The 19,215-nt window shown below is 39.2% G+C and overlaps 2 protein-coding genes, 1 long non-coding RNA gene and 3 other non-coding genes across 6 annotated transcripts; 3 read left to right on the forward strand and 3 right to left on the reverse strand.

Moving 5' to 3' along the window:
* Window positions 1–1,339: 1,339 nt before the first annotated feature.
* Window positions 1,340–1,411, forward strand: TRNAT-UGU (transfer RNA threonine (anticodon UGU)). The gene has a single exon. It is a non-coding gene; the product is annotated as a tRNA-Thr (tRNA).
* Window positions 1,412–1,971: 560 nt separating this feature from the next.
* Window positions 1,972–2,124, forward strand: LOC137738546 (small nucleolar RNA snoR137). Its single transcript, XR_011068988.2, has one exon. It is a non-coding gene; the product is annotated as a small nucleolar RNA snoR137 (small nucleolar RNA).
* Window positions 2,125–2,745: 621 nt separating this feature from the next.
* On the forward strand, window positions 2,746–2,832 carry LOC137738535 (small nucleolar RNA R11/Z151). Its single transcript, XR_011068978.1, has one exon. It is a non-coding gene; the product is annotated as a small nucleolar RNA R11/Z151 (small nucleolar RNA).
* Window positions 2,833–4,334: 1,502 nt separating this feature from the next.
* LOC148691998 (uncharacterized) lies at window positions 4,335–7,258 on the reverse strand. The gene is made up of 2 exons (XR_015955306.1): window positions 6,832–7,258; window positions 4,335–6,162 (listed from the first exon to the last, which is right to left on the reverse strand). It is a non-coding gene; the product is annotated as an uncharacterized LOC148691998 (long non-coding RNA).
* Window positions 7,259–7,904: 646 nt separating this feature from the next.
* Window positions 7,905–11,180, reverse strand: LOC137738189 (protein SIEVE ELEMENT OCCLUSION A). The gene is made up of 7 exons (XM_068477818.2): window positions 10,717–11,180; window positions 10,467–10,595; window positions 9,886–10,337; window positions 9,705–9,805; window positions 9,466–9,605; window positions 8,873–9,364; window positions 7,905–8,743 (listed from the first exon to the last, which is right to left on the reverse strand). The coding sequence occupies exons 1-7, from the start codon at window positions 10,990–10,992 to the stop codon at window positions 8,099–8,101; spliced, it is 2,235 nt and encodes a 744-aa protein (XP_068333919.2). The 5' UTR covers window positions 10,993–11,180; the 3' UTR covers window positions 7,905–8,098.
* A 2,623-nt stretch (window positions 11,181–13,803) lies between these two features.
* Window positions 13,804–17,856, reverse strand: LOC137737909 (protein SIEVE ELEMENT OCCLUSION B). The gene is made up of 7 exons (XM_068477491.2): window positions 17,131–17,856; window positions 16,845–16,964; window positions 16,120–16,571; window positions 15,884–15,984; window positions 15,651–15,790; window positions 14,830–15,321; window positions 13,804–14,687 (listed from the first exon to the last, which is right to left on the reverse strand). The coding sequence occupies exons 1-7, from the start codon at window positions 17,656–17,658 to the stop codon at window positions 14,031–14,033; spliced, it is 2,490 nt and encodes an 829-aa protein (XP_068333592.2). The 5' UTR covers window positions 17,659–17,856; the 3' UTR covers window positions 13,804–14,030.
* Between the last annotated feature and the right edge of the window lie 1,359 nt (window positions 17,857–19,215).

Genomic DNA, 19,215 nt, shown 5'->3' on the forward strand with positions numbered 1-19,215 from the left:
CGGGTGGGGTGGGTGGGCATTGATTTCTGTACTCCTGGTTGCTTTCTGAGCTTTTGTTTCAGTTTCTTCAGAGTTGAACAGAAAATAACTAAAAGCCATGGAATTTTATACTGGCACGCAACTTTAGATTTGACATGTCTGAAACGGACGAGACGTCCGAGTGACAAGTTTTTTGCAATTAGATGTAAAATTGATAGGCCCACAAGTGTCACTAGCCATTATATTTAGGATTTTTATCACGGTATGATTCGTAAAATTAAAAATCAATCAATATAATTTTTGAAAATAAGTGTCACCAATTAATATAATCATTTCATTATCATTTTATCAAAAAATCTGTTATGTGCTGACGTGACGCATAATTGGATCCCACAAATATAATTAAATATTTACCATATAAATTAAAAATATTCAAATAATAGAAAACAAATTTTATTTTAATATAATTAAAAACGCGAAAGAATCGATCGTCCAGAAGGCAATCGAGGGGAACAATGCGAAACGATTGATTAGAGGAACACGAAGTGGAAAAGCTCGCAGAAGCTTTTCGAGTTGAAGGACGCGGAAGTGAACTGCGTGGCGGTGGGGAGCTGGCTGAGATTCCAGGTCTCTATGAGGTAGATTTTGGATGGGGAAAACCCGAGGGGATGAGAATCGGGTCGAACAATCAGCTCGACGGGAAGGTGTATTTGTACCAGGGGAAGAGCGGCGGGAGGAGCATTGATGTGGAGATTAGCTTGCAGGCTCCAACAATGGAGAAGCTGGAGCAGGATAAGGGTTTCTTGTAGCGGTAACTATGGGATTAAAATTAATTAATTGGTTTATGTGTTGGGTTTTTTTTTTTCTGGTCAAAATTCTTGTGTGGGTTTTGTTACCGCATTGCGTTCAACTTCTTGTTTTTTTCATTTTTAATTATATTAAAATAATTTTTTTATTATTTAAGCATTTTTAATCTATGTGATGCCACATTAGCTTATAATAGATTTTTTGACAGAAGTAACGGAATGATCATATTGATTTGTGACATCCATTTTCAGGGACTACATTGGTTAATTTTCAATTTTAAAGACTATTTTGATGAGATGTGTCAATTTCAAGAACCATTTGTGATAAAACCCCTATTATTTATATATCAGCTTAAAAGTTGCTCAATCTAGTACTAGTACTTGTGCTTTTCCCTGCCGATAATTCATAATTCAGGGACCCAAAAGCTAAGCCTCTTACTTCAAAACTAAGTGGGCTCTGTCTCGATTTAAAAAAAAAAAAAAAAAAAAAAAAGTGGGCTCTGAAAGTGTAAGCACGATTAATTATACGGATTTTTCGAGAATTTTATCAAGAAGCCCCTATAGCTCAGTGGTAGAGCGTCAGTCTTGTAAACTGAAGGTCTGTAGTTCGATCCTGCATGGGGGCATTTTTTTATGCTTTCATTTTTATTTCTCTTGCTTGAGTTCCTCACAAAGTTGCGCAATTGAAGCCTGGATCTTAAACAAACGGGCTCAGGCCCAACCCAACCAAGACTACAACTAAGCCCAGACCCACAAACTACAAGAGCTTCCTTCCGCGGCCCTAATGGCATTATCGTTATACCGCAAAAACAAAGGGTCTCTGGTGTACGTCCAACCCGCCGCCTTCTTCTATATAAACCCGCGTCCCCGCGATCCCCCCAACCCTAACTTCCGTGGCCGCCGCTCCTCTCGGTATGCATCTCCATTTTTTACTCTGACTAGCACTTACAAGTGTTCAAATTTAGGGTTTGTGGGTCGCTTCTGATAGGCGTTACGTTCATCGGCTGGTTTGTAGTTCCATAAGGACGTGTCAACGGAAGCGTAAATCAGCTTCGGTTTCCATCCCAAATTCATCAAAAACAGCCACGCATTTTTGGAAATGGTTGTAGGTTGTTGTCTGGTTTTGGGCCGGAGTCGAGACATTGTCTTACAAATCACTGTCGGTGTTTTCTTCGAAATTGTCGTAGTTGCTTCATATGGTGAACGCCCCGTAAATTTCAATCGGGTTGGGGATGTTCTAGTTTCCGGAGCGTAGATTAAAATTAAGAATTACCGGTACTAAACAGCACCGTGCCTGCTTTTTGCTTTTGCACTGTGTTACCTGTCGCCTGGTACAAAATTTTCTTTTTATTATTATTATTATTATTCTTTTCATTTTATTTTTATTTTTTAATAATATTTTTTGTATGAAATTTGAAAGTGATTGAGCAATGACGATGAAACAAACCCTTGGCTGTAGTTCTGATCTGGTAATTAGTAGAACCAGAAGCTGATTATTAAGGGATGTGTCTGAGCTCATTCCAATCCTTAATTTTTTTTGTTTTAAGGTTTTTGATTCGTTTGTGTTTCTGTTTTTTTGTTGCTAATTTTTATTTGGGTCTGTCTTAATTGTGTTTAACGTCCATTGATGAAGCATTTTATCATGGACTAGAGTTTCTGATCTGGGTTTAACAAACCAGAAGTTGATTACCAACCCTTGGCTGTCTGAGCGCTCTTCTGGCTTCTCCTTGTCTAACCTGGTTCTGTTTAATAACAAAATAAAGAATAAATTGAATAATATTATGATTGATTTTTAATATAAAAATATGATTTTTCGTTAAAATGAACAGTAATAAGAATTTTTTAAAAAATATTCCTTTAATTATTTGACCTAATTGTAATGGCACGTGACTTTTGGATTTTGATTTACTTTGACGGTGAATGGTAGGACAAGAAACGCACAAGAGTTTTCTTCCAAATTGGGCTTATGATGAAAATTTTCAATATCTTAGCGGATTTCAGTGAGACCTTAGTGTCAATGATCTGAATGTTACACACACTGAAGCCCTAATTTTGTAACTTTATTTATTTTTATTTTTTTTTGTAATTGCTATGAATGTTACACAGTTATTATTATTTTTTTTTTTTTGGTCAAACTAGATTATTTTTATTAAATAAAAATAACTATTATAAAGAAAGGAGAGCCCAAAAGTCAGCTCACAACCTAAATTCAAGTTCAAAGCAAAAACGAAAATAAGTCATCTGAACAACAATTGAAAACCCTAAAACTGGAATGGAAACCAGTAGCTAGCAGATGGAGCCAACACCACCAAGAGAACGAACAAACGAAACAACTAACAAAACAACTGGATCAACGAAAAATGGGGGCACAGTGAGCGCTCCTATAATCTTACCAAATAGTACTAAAAATACTTTAACAACCACCTAACACTTGAGGGGAGGCACACATGCCGAGTATCAGAGATTTGAGGATGTGCAAAGGAAAGTAGGAACAAAGTAAGCTCATTGAGACAAAGTTCAAGGAACAAAGCTAAAGGAAACCCGAAACAAAAGGCCAAAAGAGAGAAAAATGCAGAAACTAAACTTTTTTAGTGTGAAGGATGGAGTGATAAGATATGCTAATTTGGGGTTTTTCAACTTTGTTGCTGAGTTTTTTTTTTTTTTTTTTTTGAACAAACGATATTATTTACACTAAGGGGAAGGTGTCGGGCTTAGTCTTATAATGGACTAGAAATAATGTGGTTCAAATTTGCATTTGACAAGAATCAAACCTAAGATCTATCACTTACAAGTGAAGACAAATACTTAATAAACTGTAGTACTAAGTAGCAGCTTAATCACTGAGTTTAGAAGTTTAAATTTCTGTTATAACTATTCTTTTCAATCGTTAGCTATTAGTGGATTGTCCATTTGGCACTTCTTGTGTGCTAAAGGCTTAAATAGAGGAGTAATGTTATTCATACTATATTTTTATACCACATTTCTATATCATATTAGGTGGCATCTGATGTGGACAACCACATTATTTGAAAAATTTGTAAAACTTAAGGAAATGAAGTAGAAAGACTTATCGTATACCACAATATCATTTAATTCACTAGTTTTTCTTAATTATTAGTTTATTAAATAATTAACTAAATTTAAAAATCTGATTAATTTAAATGATGTGGCTGTCCACTTCAAATACCACCTAAGGTGGTATGAAAATATGGTACAAAAACACGATGTGAATAACATTACTCTAAAAGTAATGCTATTCATACCATGTTTTTGTACCACATTTTCATACCATCTTAGGTGACATTTGAGGTGGACAACCACTTAATCAGATTTTAAAATTTAGTTCATTATTTAATAAACTAATAGTTAAAAAAAACTAGTTAATTAAATGATGATTGTAGTATACAAAGAGTCTTTCTCCTTTCTTTCCTTGGGTTTTGCAAATTTTTCAAATAATATGGTTGTCCACATTAGATGTCACCCAAGATGATATGAAAATGTCATATAAAAACATTACTCTTATTCTAAATAGAGCAATAGCTCTCTTGCTTTTGTAAAGGCAATATCATTTTATTAATAAAAAATATACACACGAGGCTTTTGCTTCTTCTACCTCTCGCTCTATGACACACCCCGACCCAGAAAGTCCACTTGGACCCTGAATCGAGCTGTGTTGGCCGACACTTGGAAGGTGACGAAGCCATAAAATGTGATAGTGTATAAAAAGTGAATGAATTTGAATCTAAAAGTGTCTAAATACCAGAGTGCGCTACGAGTGGGAGCGAACCCATTTCACACGCGATGTCAGAGCATAAGTAAGGTACAGTAGTGTGGGTAAGAATCATACCCTCAGAAATATCCATCAATACTAAGATTCACCACAGATTCTTGTCGATACAAACTCAGCAGCCAAAACCTAGAGGGCACCAAACAGAAGGTCTGAGTAAGCAATAAAATCAAGCTTCCCAAAATTATTACCTCTCTAAAAGTAGTGCCCCTAAATGTAAAACCCGTATCGTTTTCCATAAGACAGTACAACATATATACATATATCCAAACCATACTCAGAAATGACCAAAACCTCGGTTTGCCATCAACTCCACCATACATTAATAAGTAGGCCAAATGAATTAAATCAATACAAAGTGATATATCAGTCAGAGTCATCTAAAATGACATGCACAACTTATCCATATCTCATCAATCATGGCTAGCATATAAGTCGGAGTCACCTATAGTGACCTGTACGACTTATCCATATCTCATCAATCCTGGCTAGCATATAAGTCGGAGTCACCTATAGTGACCTGTACGACTTATCCATATCTTATCAATCTTGACTAGCATATAAGTCGAAGTCACCTAGAGTGACCTGTACGACTTATCCATATCTCATCAATCCTGGTTAGCATATAAGTCGGAGTCACCTATAGTGACTTGTACGACTTATCCATATCTCATCAATCCTGGCTAGCCAATAGCTCAATAAGTATACCTGCACACGAGTTGGAACCACCTAAAGTGGTCTGTACGACAGGACTGGGTATAAATAAGTGCTACGATCACGTGAAGACTGGGCGAATAATCGCGGGTCACCTACGAGTCGGAACCACCTAAAGTGGTCTGTACGACAGGACTGTGCACTTACCTTGAATCCAAGGTGAGTGTAAGGTGCGGGAGGTGAACATCACGTGAAGGACTGTGCCCTGCCCACGGGCGGGAGCACTAACACCGGGGTGCAGGTTTATGAGCTATACTATATCTCAACACAATCGTACTCACTACCATCACTAACATCAACATGTACTCACCTGAAGCTTACCTGGGTGTCCTGCGTCCACCTTTGCACTTGAAAGCATTCCCAATAATTATATGCAAGTAGTATACATATGGATATACCATGATGCAATCTAACACTCAACCATATTGTAGCATTTTCAATTATAAACTATACAGTGTGAAATGTACAATCAATAACGCTCTACTCCCGAACTACTTATTTTCAGGGATAATTATCCATGATAACCCAATTAACACTAATTAACTAACTAATTCACAAAACTAAAACTTGCCTTTACCAATTTCCTTCGCATTACTCAGTTTCCCAAATAAGGCTTTTGTCTCAAATATTTTATGGCTGCATCTAACGTCTCGTTAGACTGCCTACGTACCCTAAACAGGGATCAATCCATTCGTAGTTCATATAGTACTTCAAGCATTCACAATAATTATATATGAAAGTAATATGCCTAATCAATTTAAAAGTGTCGATAGAACTCTCAACAATATGTACGATAAAAAGGAAAAGATCCACTCACCTGGAGTCCACGCTATGATTCTCTAGCGCACGCATCGAGGCGTCCTGAATGATTGGTCCCTGTGACCAATTATCAAATCACATCTCAGAACTCTTATCTGTAGAATATGTAATTCACATAAAACACAACCTCAACGACATTCTAAAATAGTTTGATACCCATTGACCACAAGTCAACCGTCGATCAAAGATCAACGGTAGGGTTTACAACCCTGTATAACTTGACCCGGAAGATCCGCATATCAGATTTCCAATCCGCAACTCCCAACGATCTACAATATGTTTCTAGAATAACATATTAAAATTTCATTACGATCCAACGGTCAGATCTTCTCCAATTGCCTAAAACAAGTGGCCGTGAACATTTATTTTACTAACTTACAAATCCAATTCAGGAAGATCCATAAGTCGGATTCCCGATCCGTAAATTCCTATAATCTTTAAATATTATTTATTATAATGTATCCAATTTTGGTGACGATCCAACGGTCGGATCATCGATTCACATTTTATCAAGTAACGTATCGTAACGAATTTAGGTTCCAACTATCAACCTACGTCATTCAAATGACAAAACTGAATTCAAGACATTTGACATAGCCTAAAAATAGCATTAGCGGCCCACTGGCCATGCGCCGCCGCCCCGACTCGCCGGAAAATTCAACTATTTTCAAAAATTCTCAAACTTCACAGAAATGAAGATCTCAGTGAGTGGAGAAACTTTGATACCTGTCACGAAGTCCAAAAGTGGACGGAAGATGGTCAATTTTGCCCACGAAGCCGGCGGGTGCCTAAAACTTCCCGACATCGATTCGTCGTCTACGGTGGTCCAACGGGGTCAAGGTTGGTTGGGTTTTGCTCCTGGGATGATGGGCTACAAAGCCCAAGTGGTGGCATCGGCCATTGCTTAGCCGATTTGCCGGAAAATCGAGAAGGGTGGCCAAGGCACCATTGATTTTCGTCAACTTTCGTGGCCTCAAACCGCTTCATACCATGATTAATCAAGGTGGTTCTTGGGTAGGTTTTGTAGAGGGGAATGAGAGCTTCAAGATGGTGGTGGTGGCATCGAAAAACTCCACCGGAGTTGGCCGGAATCGGCCTTGGAAAGTGGGTGGTCGCGAGTGGGAAAAACCCACGGGAAAGCTGGGATTTTTTTCTTTTTCTTCTCTTTTTCTGATTGGGCTTCACCTTAAATAACCAATCTCTGATTGGTGATTTAATTTAATCAACACTAAACCTTGAATAACCAATTTCGAACGTCCGTAACTATACCGTTATAATCCGGACTCGTAAACGGCTTTCGCCTATGCGTTCACATCCACAAGTATTACGAGAATATGTTAAAAGAATAAGTCATACGTCTCTCTAGACGATGGTCAACCGAAGTCAAAGTCCTTACCTCTAGGGCAATTTCGTAAATTCACGCTTTTTAAATAAAATAAAAACGTAAAATTTGGAACGGGTTGTCACACTCTATCCTACATAGCTCCACTGCCAAGGTTGAGATACGATAGGATTTTGAGTTTTATCAAGGAGGAAGAGGGAAAATGCAGAGGGTGGAAAAGGAAGGGGCAGAGGGAAAGAGGGCTAGAAGAAGGTGGGAGTCGGGCTGCCGCCGAGCCTAAGGGGCGGCGGCTGGGAGGGTTTCAGATCTGGCTTGCTGGGGGAGAGAACGCACGGGTTTGCTGGGAGAGAAAAGCAAAAATATTTAGAATTTTAAGTGGATTTAATGCACGGAAGTTTTTGAACAAGAGAAAAAACGGGAGTGTGATAACCGGCGTACAATACCAGAAACAAACATATCAAAGTGGAAGATGCAGATATTGCTTTATTGCATAGTAACAAGTTCCAGATTCACATCAACAAGGCCCCCTAATGACCATAGATGAGACCTTTTGATGTCACATTTATTTTCATAGTGTCGAAGTAGCAGCAGCATATAATTACGAAATTCAAATGTATATAGAAATCTGACGGGTGCCTGTCGAGCTCAAGCTCAATCGGTGCAGCAGCGGAACATGGAGAACCTCTCCATGAGACGGCCGCACTCAGCGCAGGCAACTGTCTCAGGCATGATTCCGGTTGCAGGCAAAATAAGACTAGTGCAGTGGTGTGGAGCCTGTTTATGCACCCCTTCTAGGTATTCATTCAGTGCCGGGATAAACCCTATTTCAGTTGGCCTTATTTTCCAGTTGTTGTACTCCCTCAAGCTTCTCAACATGTGCTCCCCGTTGGCCTTGGACATGTCTGCTGAGCCAAAGGCGATCACTGCCCATCCGCGGTCGCTCGAGCCAAAGCTCAGCATCGATATGATCCCCTGCATTATGGGATCGCTTTTCAAGTGATCAGTTTGGGTTCTGCTTTGCTCGCTTAGGATTTGTCCTTTGGACTGCCACATGCTCTCGAGACGAATCCAGAAGAACCAAATGAGGTTCACCTCAAGGGTGTGGCTTAGCTTCTCAGTTTGAATGATGTTGATGATGTTCTTCACGACTTTCTCCTTAGCCTTACTCTTCCCCACATAAAGCAATTCCAACTGAATCCCGGCTTCAAGAGCCACGTTTTTCGCTGCCCTTGTGAAGTTTCGGATCCACTCGATGTCTTCTCCGCCATACAAACAAATGTACTTCCTATCCGTGATCTGAAATTCATGCAAATATCAGACATTTAAGAATCTCGATTGCACATTCTAAAAAGAAATATCTTAAACAACAGGTTCCTATTCACAGTTTGGCAATATAAGATGCAAATACGATAGAATAGTGTGTACCCAAGTATATAAGTTTTGATCAAGGGCATCAGCCAAAAGCTCAATCCTCCATGTTTCTTCTTCCCAAAGCATTCTCTCTTTCTGGCTAGTGAAAGGGAAGGCAATGCTTCCCCAAATGCACATCATGTGGACAGCATTCTTGTGCACAATTTTGCCTTGAGGATCCATCACAACAAGCAGAGGCTTCTTGGCAAAATTCCACTTCCTCGGGTCCCTGATGTACCTCACCATAATCGGAGACACCACCGAAGGGTGGAACACGGTGTACCATTCCATGTTATTTCTTAGGCTCTCGAATTGCTGGTACTTGGCTTCAGTCCACACATCTGTAATTGGAACCCACACAACCTCGTACTGGCTCTCCGGCCTTGTAGGGTTGTGTTGTTTTTCCAAGTACATTTGTTGGACAATCATGTACTCGTTTTCGTGGATAACGTCTAGGTCTGTGATGAACAAAATCACCACTTTCCTCTTTAGCACATCAATGTCAACCTGTTTTTGAGAAAGAAAAAAATTCAATTAATTGGGGGAGTCAGACATTCAAAACATGGTGGCTCCTAGAAGAGAAAAGAAAGTGAGATTTTAAATCCAACCCTCTTCTTGTTGTAGCAATCATAGAGTGCAGGCTGATCATCCTTGTAAAACAAAACCTTCAGAGGCTTTGAGTTATCGATGTGTGGTGTTTCCAAGATGCGTGCAATTGCATTGAAGGCATCCTCCTCTTTGTTCTTCTCTGCATCACATAACCATTATTTAGTTATACATAAACAAGTTATGCAGGAGAAGCCTATTCAGTATTAGTACTCTCTATCTTTTTTAGGTTAAGACGCACGGATAAGTTGATGTAATCTGTCGAGGATCTCTTCAAGGTGATCGAATATGTTTTCGAGCTTATGGGCCAGCGATGATAGTTCCCACACCTCTGTCACGTACCTGATACAGCATATAGTTACTTGAGTAGGTACACATAGTTTTCTACTTGAAAAATTAGAGCAAACCACAAAATAACTTACTCTGGCTCGGAGCCTGTGATACCCAGAAGTTGTGATGCAGCAACTATAATAGCCCGAATTGTCCAGTAAACAGCTGTTGGGATATGAGCAGTGGCAGCTGTAGCTTTGAGTTCGGGGCTCAAATGGGGGTCGTTGTGAATCTCCTGTAAGTGAACAATGGTCCTGGTCACTTTGAATATGACCCTAACCAGATTGTTGTATGCATCAAACTTCGATTTCAAACTAGTCCCCGCACGTTCCAAGATCTCGTGCAGTTGCTTAATCTGTCCAACCGCTTTGGCGAGTGGGTTGGTGGTGTATTGCTGAGCCAGGAGCCAAAACTCGCCATCTTTGATCGCAAATGCTCCCAAGGCAAGCACCACCTTTTCATCCCAATCGTAGTGTTGCACAATGTCTAGTATGTCCATTGCGGTCTTGTTTGCATCTTCCCCTTGCAGCGATTTGGACATTAACTGTCTCCCATTACATCAATATTCAACAAAGTTGACAAGTTCGTTATATTATTAAACTGTCGATTTAAATAGAACTTATGAATAATGTTGCGTCACAATTGGAAAATAAGTATACATGTAGAGGCAAACCTCGCATTGAATCGCATTGAACACGGTGCTTGGAACATCGAAGCTGTCGTGGAGGGTACTCAGGCTAGCATGGAGGGCCTTCCCATGCTCCAAAGCATCCGCATGTTTAGCAGCTGGTACTAATGCTCCCTAATTCACACACAAACATCGAAACAAAATAATCGACGAGCAACACAGGAAAGAAACTAAATTAGCAGCAGCTAAAGATTCTCTGTACATAATTAAGTGACAAAATTAAGCATGGACAGACCGGGACTAGAGTGCCATCATGGATGTCAGGTTTCGTGACGCGCGAAAGAATGGCCTCAATGGTTTGAAGAATTTGTGTGACTGCAAGAGAAGGCACTTCGTAGGGATGGTCATGAGATTTATCAGTAAGCATAATTTGGTTGACCAATGCAGTGTCATCAGCTGTTGTCGAATACCGTCGATGTCCGTCGCGCCCATCTTTAAGCAGAGGAGCGCGATTACGGTCGCCGTCTCTGCTTGTTGGGTTGACACCCTTATTGTGAGGTACCAGTGCCATTACCGAATAAGGTTGGGATTTCGAAGCTATGAGGGGATGGAAGAAGACCGGCAATGGTTTCAATGTGTTGGTTGCATTTGGTATTTGCTATCTAGGGTTTATATAGTAATTACTTGATGTGATAAAAGGGGTAAAGAAAAAAAAGGGGGGTGTGCAGCTGCTACCTTGCTTGCATTAGGGTTTAAACTAAAAACTGTCATCGGTACTTGAGAGAATATATAGATACAGATGTTTGGATAAAGGGGCTTTGGCTCTGTCAGTTTCTACACATTCTTCTTACTCCAGGAATATGTTTTTAGTTACTGGCATCATGACGCACATTTTACTGTGCTCATATTTTCTCTGATTTATTTTTTCTTTCAGTTTCCTTTTACTGGTGCTGTCGTGTGATTTTGAGCTTTGTCGTTCTTTATTTAGACAGTTGGGCTTCAATTTGTGCTGGGATTGGCGCATATATCATGTGTCATGTGTTACAACAATTGAAGATCAACTTGTGTTGGTGTTATGGCGTGTAACGGTGCAAGTCTTCAAAGTAAAGACATGATTGGATTGCTACAAGGAGAAGGCAGCAGCTATGTTTGACTTACCTGTGTGAATACATGACATAGATTTACTATTACAGCCATGTACGTAATAGTGAAGTGGTTGTGTGTTGAAGCAAGTCTTCAGTATGCAGTAAATGCATGTCTGCTTGGTGGATATGAAAGGTGACTAACTCAAGGCTTCTGTTTATAGAAGTAAAGGCATGCATAAGCTGGTTGAGTTAGAAAACGTTAAGAGGGTTGAACATGGGAGGAGAGAAAATAAGAGAGCAAGAGTGAACGATCATTTGGAGAGAGTGAGATCTGGGGAAATACTTTAAGACTGGTTTAGGGTTTGAGTTATGTTGATTTAACTCAAGTGTATTTTGTACTTGTTATTCTTATAGTAGAGAGAATTATCTCTCAGGGAAGGTAGGCAGAATTTGTCGAATCTCGTTAGTTCTTTGTGTCTTTATTTTTTGTTTATATTTATCCTGCTCAACTGTAATTTGTATTTTGCAGCAATTGTAATCTAAATCTCGATTTCGTACGGCCAAAAGCACAACAATTTGAACATAGATATTGGCCAATTTTACTTAGATTTTCTTTCCCATGGTCCATATAAGGGAAAAAAACAAGATTGAGGAAAAGTTCTCCAACAACAAATTTTTTCTTAGAGCAAGTCGATCAGGAGTCCAATTATAAGGGCAATTGGGTTAAATTGCTCTGTCCCTTGAAAAAGTAGTCCACCGGTGCAAAATTGGGAAGCTAATTGGTGGGCTCCAGGATGCTCAATCAACTGCCCTTGCAATTGACACTTGGGTTTGAGCTCATGGGCAGTGACGACGTCAGTGTGACATCAGCCAACCAATCGAGTGAATTCCCCCCACAAGCAAGCCACAGAGCCAAATGGCTCTTTTATTCGCACCCCTTAGGCATTGGATTTCCAACGGTTTATTGATCTGGACCATTGAATTTTCTATGGTTAAACAATTTGCAAAAAATAAATAAAATGCAGGATGCACCTGGCGCAATCATGGGCATCCAACGGTACTAATTTTGAAAAACAGTCAGAATTATTCTAATGGTAAAAAAAATCCCAAAAAAACTCAATTTTTTTTTCTATAAATACCCAACCATCTTCTTCATTCCCCACACCACAACTCAATACTAAAATCTCATATATTTGTTTATGCTTCCCAAATCCTTTTGTTACTACAAAAAATGAGTAAGAGGGCAAATTGGTCAATCAAGGAAGATGCTGCTTTGCTTGAGTGTTGGGTGAATGTTACTCATGACCCTGTCACAAGAAATGATATGAGGGTGCAAAAAATATGGACGAAGATTCATGCACAATTTGTCAAGCAAATTCAAGGCACATGCAGGACCAAGCAATCTCTATTATGTTGGTACAAATATCTACATAAGGAGTTGAAATCTTAGCAAGAAGCCATCACAAAATAGGAAGCAATTTGTCGAAGTGGCAATAATCTATCCAATGAGGTAATAACATTTCATTATTAGTATATTTCAAATGTTTCACAATTCTTTTTTCAGCAACTACAAGCACAAATGCAGTTCAATTTTGAAAATAACAAAAAATTTCACAAATCTTGAATGTTGAAATGTTGTGAAAGCATACTCTGAAATACAAAATAGTGTCATTCGTTGTGAAGCATATTCTGAACTACTAAGAATAATAATATTTCAATATCTTTGACGGGTTGTAATGCTATGCTATTACCTTGCATTTGAAATAAATTATTGAAATTAGACAATTGTTTTGTTTTCATAGAGCAAGCCTACAAAGCATAAAAAATATATTTGTGAATGGAGCCCTTGCCTTTGCCCTTGCTCTTCACAAATGGGTGGATTGTTAAAAGTGAATAGCAACGACAATTCAAGTCAAATAGTACCCAGTAAATTAAATAATTAAGATTATCTCTCTGATAATTCTTTAATAAACGAACTACTTTAGTTCATTAACTATTTTTCATCATCTCTTTGTATATTAATCTTAACATGCAGCCACGCATGCCGTCAGAGGCAATACTAACAAATTAGGAGACGAAAATGACAACGGTAACATGAATAATGTTAAATTCACAAAATTTATTTACTATTTTGTTCGTCAAATAATGTGTTAGCATATGTGTCAATATCTTATTTGTTAATAACTAATAATATTCAAAGCGGATCCAAGTTTAACCAATCAAATACTACCGCATCATTTGGTGAACGAGTTTGATATGCTAACAGTACTCTAATAACGTATTAAAATGAACCCATATTAAAAATGAATAATTGAAATTTATTGATGGCGATAATATTGGATCATAATATGAAAACACACTGTAGGCGGCACCTAATGCACCAGCATAATTTAGATGTCACATTTATTGTCATACATAATATAGCAAACTTCGAGTAGTGAAAAGCAGCAGCAGCCTGTAATCAGCAAAGGAAACTCAACGTATCATAAAAATCATGCTTGTGGTCTGGTGCAACAGAAGCTCATCAATCAGTGCAGCAGCGGAACATGGTGAACCGCTCCATGAGGCGGCCGCATTCAGCGCAGGCCACAGTCTCTGGCATGAGTCCGGTGGCAGGCAATATGAGACTGGTGCAGTGATGTGGAGCTTCTTTATAAACCCCAGCCAGGTACTCATTCAGTGCGGGCACAAACCCTAACTCAGTCACCCTTCTATTCCACAAGTTAAACTCCCTCAAACTTCTATGCATGTGCTCCCCATTAGCCTTAGACATCTCTGATGAACCGGCGCCAATCACAGCCCACCCGCGGTCACTTGAACCAAAGCTGAGCATCGATATGATCCCCTGCATCACTGCATCATTCTTTATGTTGTCGGTCCTAAATTGACCAGACCGAAAAGCCTCGGACTGAATCTGTTGTCCCTTGGACTGCCACATGCTCTCGAGACGCAACCAGAAGAACCAGATGAGGTTCCACTCAAGAGTGTGGCTTAGCTTCTCGGCTTGGATGACGTTCATGATGTTCCGGACCACTTTCTCCTTAGGCTTGCTCTTCCCCACATAAAGCAATTCCAACTGGATCCCAGCTTCTAGAGCCACTTTTTTTGCTGACCTTGTGAAGTTTCTGATCCAATCTATGTCTTCCCCACCATACAAGCAAATATATTTCCCTTCTGTGATCTGAAATCGGTCATGTCAAGAATTAGTATTTGTTACATTAAGTGACCTGTTATGCCATCAAACTGTCAATATTCCGGACACTAATTAACAGTTTGACAACATAGCATGCTAAATATTATAAAGTGAATATATATGGATGTACCCAGGTAATTAGGTTTTGATCGAGGGAGTCTGCCAAAAGCTCCATCCTCCATGTCTCCTCGTCCCAGAGCAACTTCTCTCTGTTGCTAGTGAAAGGGAAGGCAATGCTTCCAAAAACACACATCATGTGAACCGCATTGGTGTGCACTATTTTGCCTTGAGGGTCCATCACCACAAGCAGAGGCTTCTTGACGTAGTTCCATTTATCCTGCTTCCTGATGTACCTGATGACAGTCGGAGAGACAACCGAAGGGTGGAACACTGTGAACCATTCCATGTTCCTTCTAACTTCCTCAAACTGCTGGTACTTGGCTTCGGTCCACATGTCCACAATAGGAACCCACACAACCTCGTACTGGCTCTCTGGCCTAGTTGGGTTATGCCGTTTTTCCATGTACATTTGTTGCACAATCATGTACTCGCTTTCGTGGACAACGTCTAGGTCCGAAAGGAACAGTATCACAACCTTCCTTTTCAGCACATCAATGTCAACCTGTTTGATGTATCCATTGGGTATGAGGGCGTTAATTGGTTCATCAAACATTGAAATCATAACTCTGACATTAATTTTCCTTCCAAGTATGTGGTTAATGCAAGTTAAATGCATGGCTTAATTAAAGATCATCAATTAGAGCTTGTTAGAATTCACTTGATTAAAAATAATTAAGTACTTGATGAAATCATTCAGCACTTCTATTTCCTTATTAATTGTTTCAATCAAGGTTAGTTGACCTGATGATATTGAAAATGATCTTGGTTGATCAATTCTATTTGATTATATATATTGTGGGGATAGAAGAGAAGTGAGATTTCAGAGCGAACCCTCTTTTTGGTGTAGCAATCATAGAGTGCAGGCAGATCGTCCTTGTAAAACAAGACCCTCAAAGGCTTGGTGTTATCAATGTGTGGTGTTTCCAAGATGTAAGCAATTGCAGCTAAGGCTTCATCATCTTTCTTCCTCTCTGCATCCCATCAGACCATTAGTCTCTAGATAGGCATTTGCAACATATAGGGTAATTAATTATAAGCTAGCTCTACTCGTTAACTCGACTCACGGATGATATCTTGTAATCTGTCGAGATTGTCCTTGAGGTGGCTGTGTATGTTTTCGAGCTTATGAGCCAAGGATGATAGTTCCCATGTCTCTGTCAAATGCCTAATAAAAGCCAAATAAACCGAAAACATATTAACTTTAACATAACGTTTTCTTGCTTGTCAAAAAAATGTTAATTAATGTTGTCAAACTATGAATATAAACCACACACATGCATCCAGAAGAACGAGTACTTACTCAGGACCCATGCCAGTGATCCCCAAAAGTTGTGATCCAGCAACTACAATACTCCGAACCGTCCAGTAAACTGCTGTGGGGATAAGAGCAGTGTTAGCCGCTGACTTTGCTTCTGTTGTCAAGTGGGGATCGCGGTGGAGGTCATGTAGCTGAACAATGCACTTGGTCACGTTCAGCACGGCCCTAACCAGATTGTTGTAGGCGTCAAACTTGGTCTTCAAGCTAGTTCCGGCACGTTCCAGTATCTCTTGCACTTGCTTAAGCTGCCCAACCGCTCTTGCAAGAGGGTCGGTGGTGTAAAGGTGAGCCACAAGCCAATATTCACCATCTTTCACAGCAAAAGCTCCCAAAGCAAGAACAACCTTCTCATCCCAGTCGTAGTGCTGCACAATGTCTAATATGTCCATGGTTATCTTGTTAGCATCTTCCCCGGACTGCCACTTGCAGAACATCTGTCACACACATATATAGAGTGCCAAGACAATTAATAGGGCACTTATTTTGTAAATTTAATTAAAGGAACAAATTAATCATAATGCTGATTGTTTTGCAGTAGTGCTAATTATCTATAGCAAGAAAGGATTTTTTTTTTTTTATGTCACCGACTGAATCTAGACCATTAATCAAGTTAATTGTTGTCTGAACGTGTGATACACGTTCACATTTATGTATCTATCACATGAACGCCACAACTAGTTATAAGCTATAGTATGTATGTTATAAACCTCGCAGGAAATTTCATTAAACAGGCTGGTTGGAACATCGTAGTTGTCTTGGAGGCCATTCATGGTAGCATGACGAGCCTTCTCATGCTCCAAAGCATCGGCATGTGTCACTGGTGCTCCCTAATTATACACAAACAATGTCACATTATGAGCAACAAAGTATCATAAATAAACTAAATCATTTATAAAATTTCAACGTAGTGGATTTTTATGCCATTTTGATTTTATCGTCTTTTTTTATGCCATTTTGATTTTATCGTCTTTATCTCGTTAGAACCAAACTTACAGTGACAATGCCGGGGATGTCAGGTTGGGTAACGCGGGACAGGATGACGTCGACGGTTTGAAGAATGTGTTTCAAAGGAAGAAGAGTGACATCATAGGGACGGGCATGAGACTTGTCACTAGCCAGAATTTGGTTGGTCAGCATACTGTCATCAGAAGTTGTTGAAGATTGGCGACGCCCATTTTTGAGCAGAGGGCGGTTGTAGTGATCTCCGCCTCTGCGTCCTCCGGCGGTGGGATTATTGTAATACTGACCAGCTGGTGCACGGGGCGCATAGTAATTCTGAGCACCTGGGGCTTCGGGTGCCGTATAATTCTGAGCAGCCGGTAAAAGAGCCGGATTGTAATTCTGAGCAGCTGGGATGGGGGTCTGAGTATAATTCTGAGCAGCTGGTACAGGGGCCTGATCATAATTCCGAGCAGCAGGTGCAGGGGGGTTGTTATAATTCTGAGCAGCCGGTACAGGGGGGTTATTATAATTCTGAGCAGGTGCAGGGGCCTTAGGGAAATTCTGAGGAACAAGGGCCATTTTCGAAAGGTTGAGGCTGTAAGCTTGGCTGTGAGGGGATGGGAGAGAAGAGAGAAATGGCTTCGATGTTTGTTGGTTTCAGTTCAAGCTCGCTAGCTAGGGTTTATATAGTTTGATGCATGCAATTAAAATGGAGAGAAAAGAAGTGCAAAAACAATATGTGGTAGCTGCTACCTTGCTTCCATTAGGGTTTGCTCCAAAAAGTGCCAGGAGAGAGAGTAGATATTATAATATTTGATATTTCTACTCTTTAGAGACAAGGGCTTGTCTATTCATGTATCTGGTCGCATTCGAAATCCTTTTTAACCTTCTCGAAAGGTTACCTAGCTATGCTGATATTCTTACTCTAGGAATATTTGTTATTCATGCATAGTTTGCCCTGAGACATATTCATATGCATGTTATATAGTGTTTGTTTGTTATAACTTGATTATTTTTATTACTAATTAATTTCATGCATGCTTCAAATAAGTTTACTTAAATGAGTATTAGAATTATTATATTCATGACTCTCTTTGTGTTTAGGCATTCAGTATTCATATAGAATCAACATACGTACTCTTACATGGTTGGTATTTTTAGAAGAATAACTTACCTTGCAACTAGGACGCCAATATGGTAATATTATCAAAACAAATTATGTGAAGTTATGTAGGAAAATTAAAACACTTGAGAGTCCGTAATAAGTTTGAGCTCTATCACTTTAACGTTTAAGTTGCAAGTGAGTTTTCCTTCTGCTTTAAATCATCTAGACTAGCATGCAAAACCAAGAGGGCCTTGCAATTCTATCAAAATGGTGTAACAATTTCATAATATTATAGGTCTAGGTCTAGAATTTTCCAATCTGTATAAATATAATACGAGGAACTATCATATAATAATTTTGTTAATTCAGTCTTAATACTCCAGCTAGTATCACTGGCGTTTTTTAACTTTTCCAAGAAGTGAAAGTGAGGAACCAAGGAGACAGTATAACGTACGGAACCAAGAAAAATCAATTAGAAAGTTCATTGCCTTCTTCATCCCACCAATAATTTGATGTTTTACTCAAATTGTTTGGTGCCTTTTGTACTCAAAGTATAATAAGCTATTGAAATCTTTCACCAATCGAGAAAAGCATATAAATTTAAGCTGGTGGCCAACTGAATAATAGAACCCTGGAAGGAAAAGAAAACGAAAATACCCATATGCGTTTGGGATGCGTCCTAACACTGCTTTTCGTTTCTTTTCTTTTATATAGATAAGATTCCAAAACTTTGGCCATGCTCATGAGGGACCAGGGGATTGCTTGAGATATGGTAGGAAGTAGGAAACAAAAAGGAATAAGTGTTGATATATATGACAAGATACTAACATAAAATAGCCTAATATGCAAGATTTTTTTTTAAAGTGTCCGGTACTCAATCAGGTACTTCACGTGTCATATAATAAATAGAAGAATAACAGAAAATATATCATTTTGTTGAGTAGCTTGGATTTCATTCATAAGACTCAAAATCAATTGACTCACCAACACATGCTTACTATCGAATTGTTCCTTTGTATTAAGACACATAG

This window comes from Pyrus communis, chromosome 13, assembly GCF_041283825.1.
Source record: "Pyrus communis isolate YQ-2024b chromosome 13, ASM4128382v1, whole genome shotgun sequence".
Lineage (NCBI taxonomy): Eukaryota > Viridiplantae > Streptophyta > Magnoliopsida > Rosales > Rosaceae > Pyrus > Pyrus communis.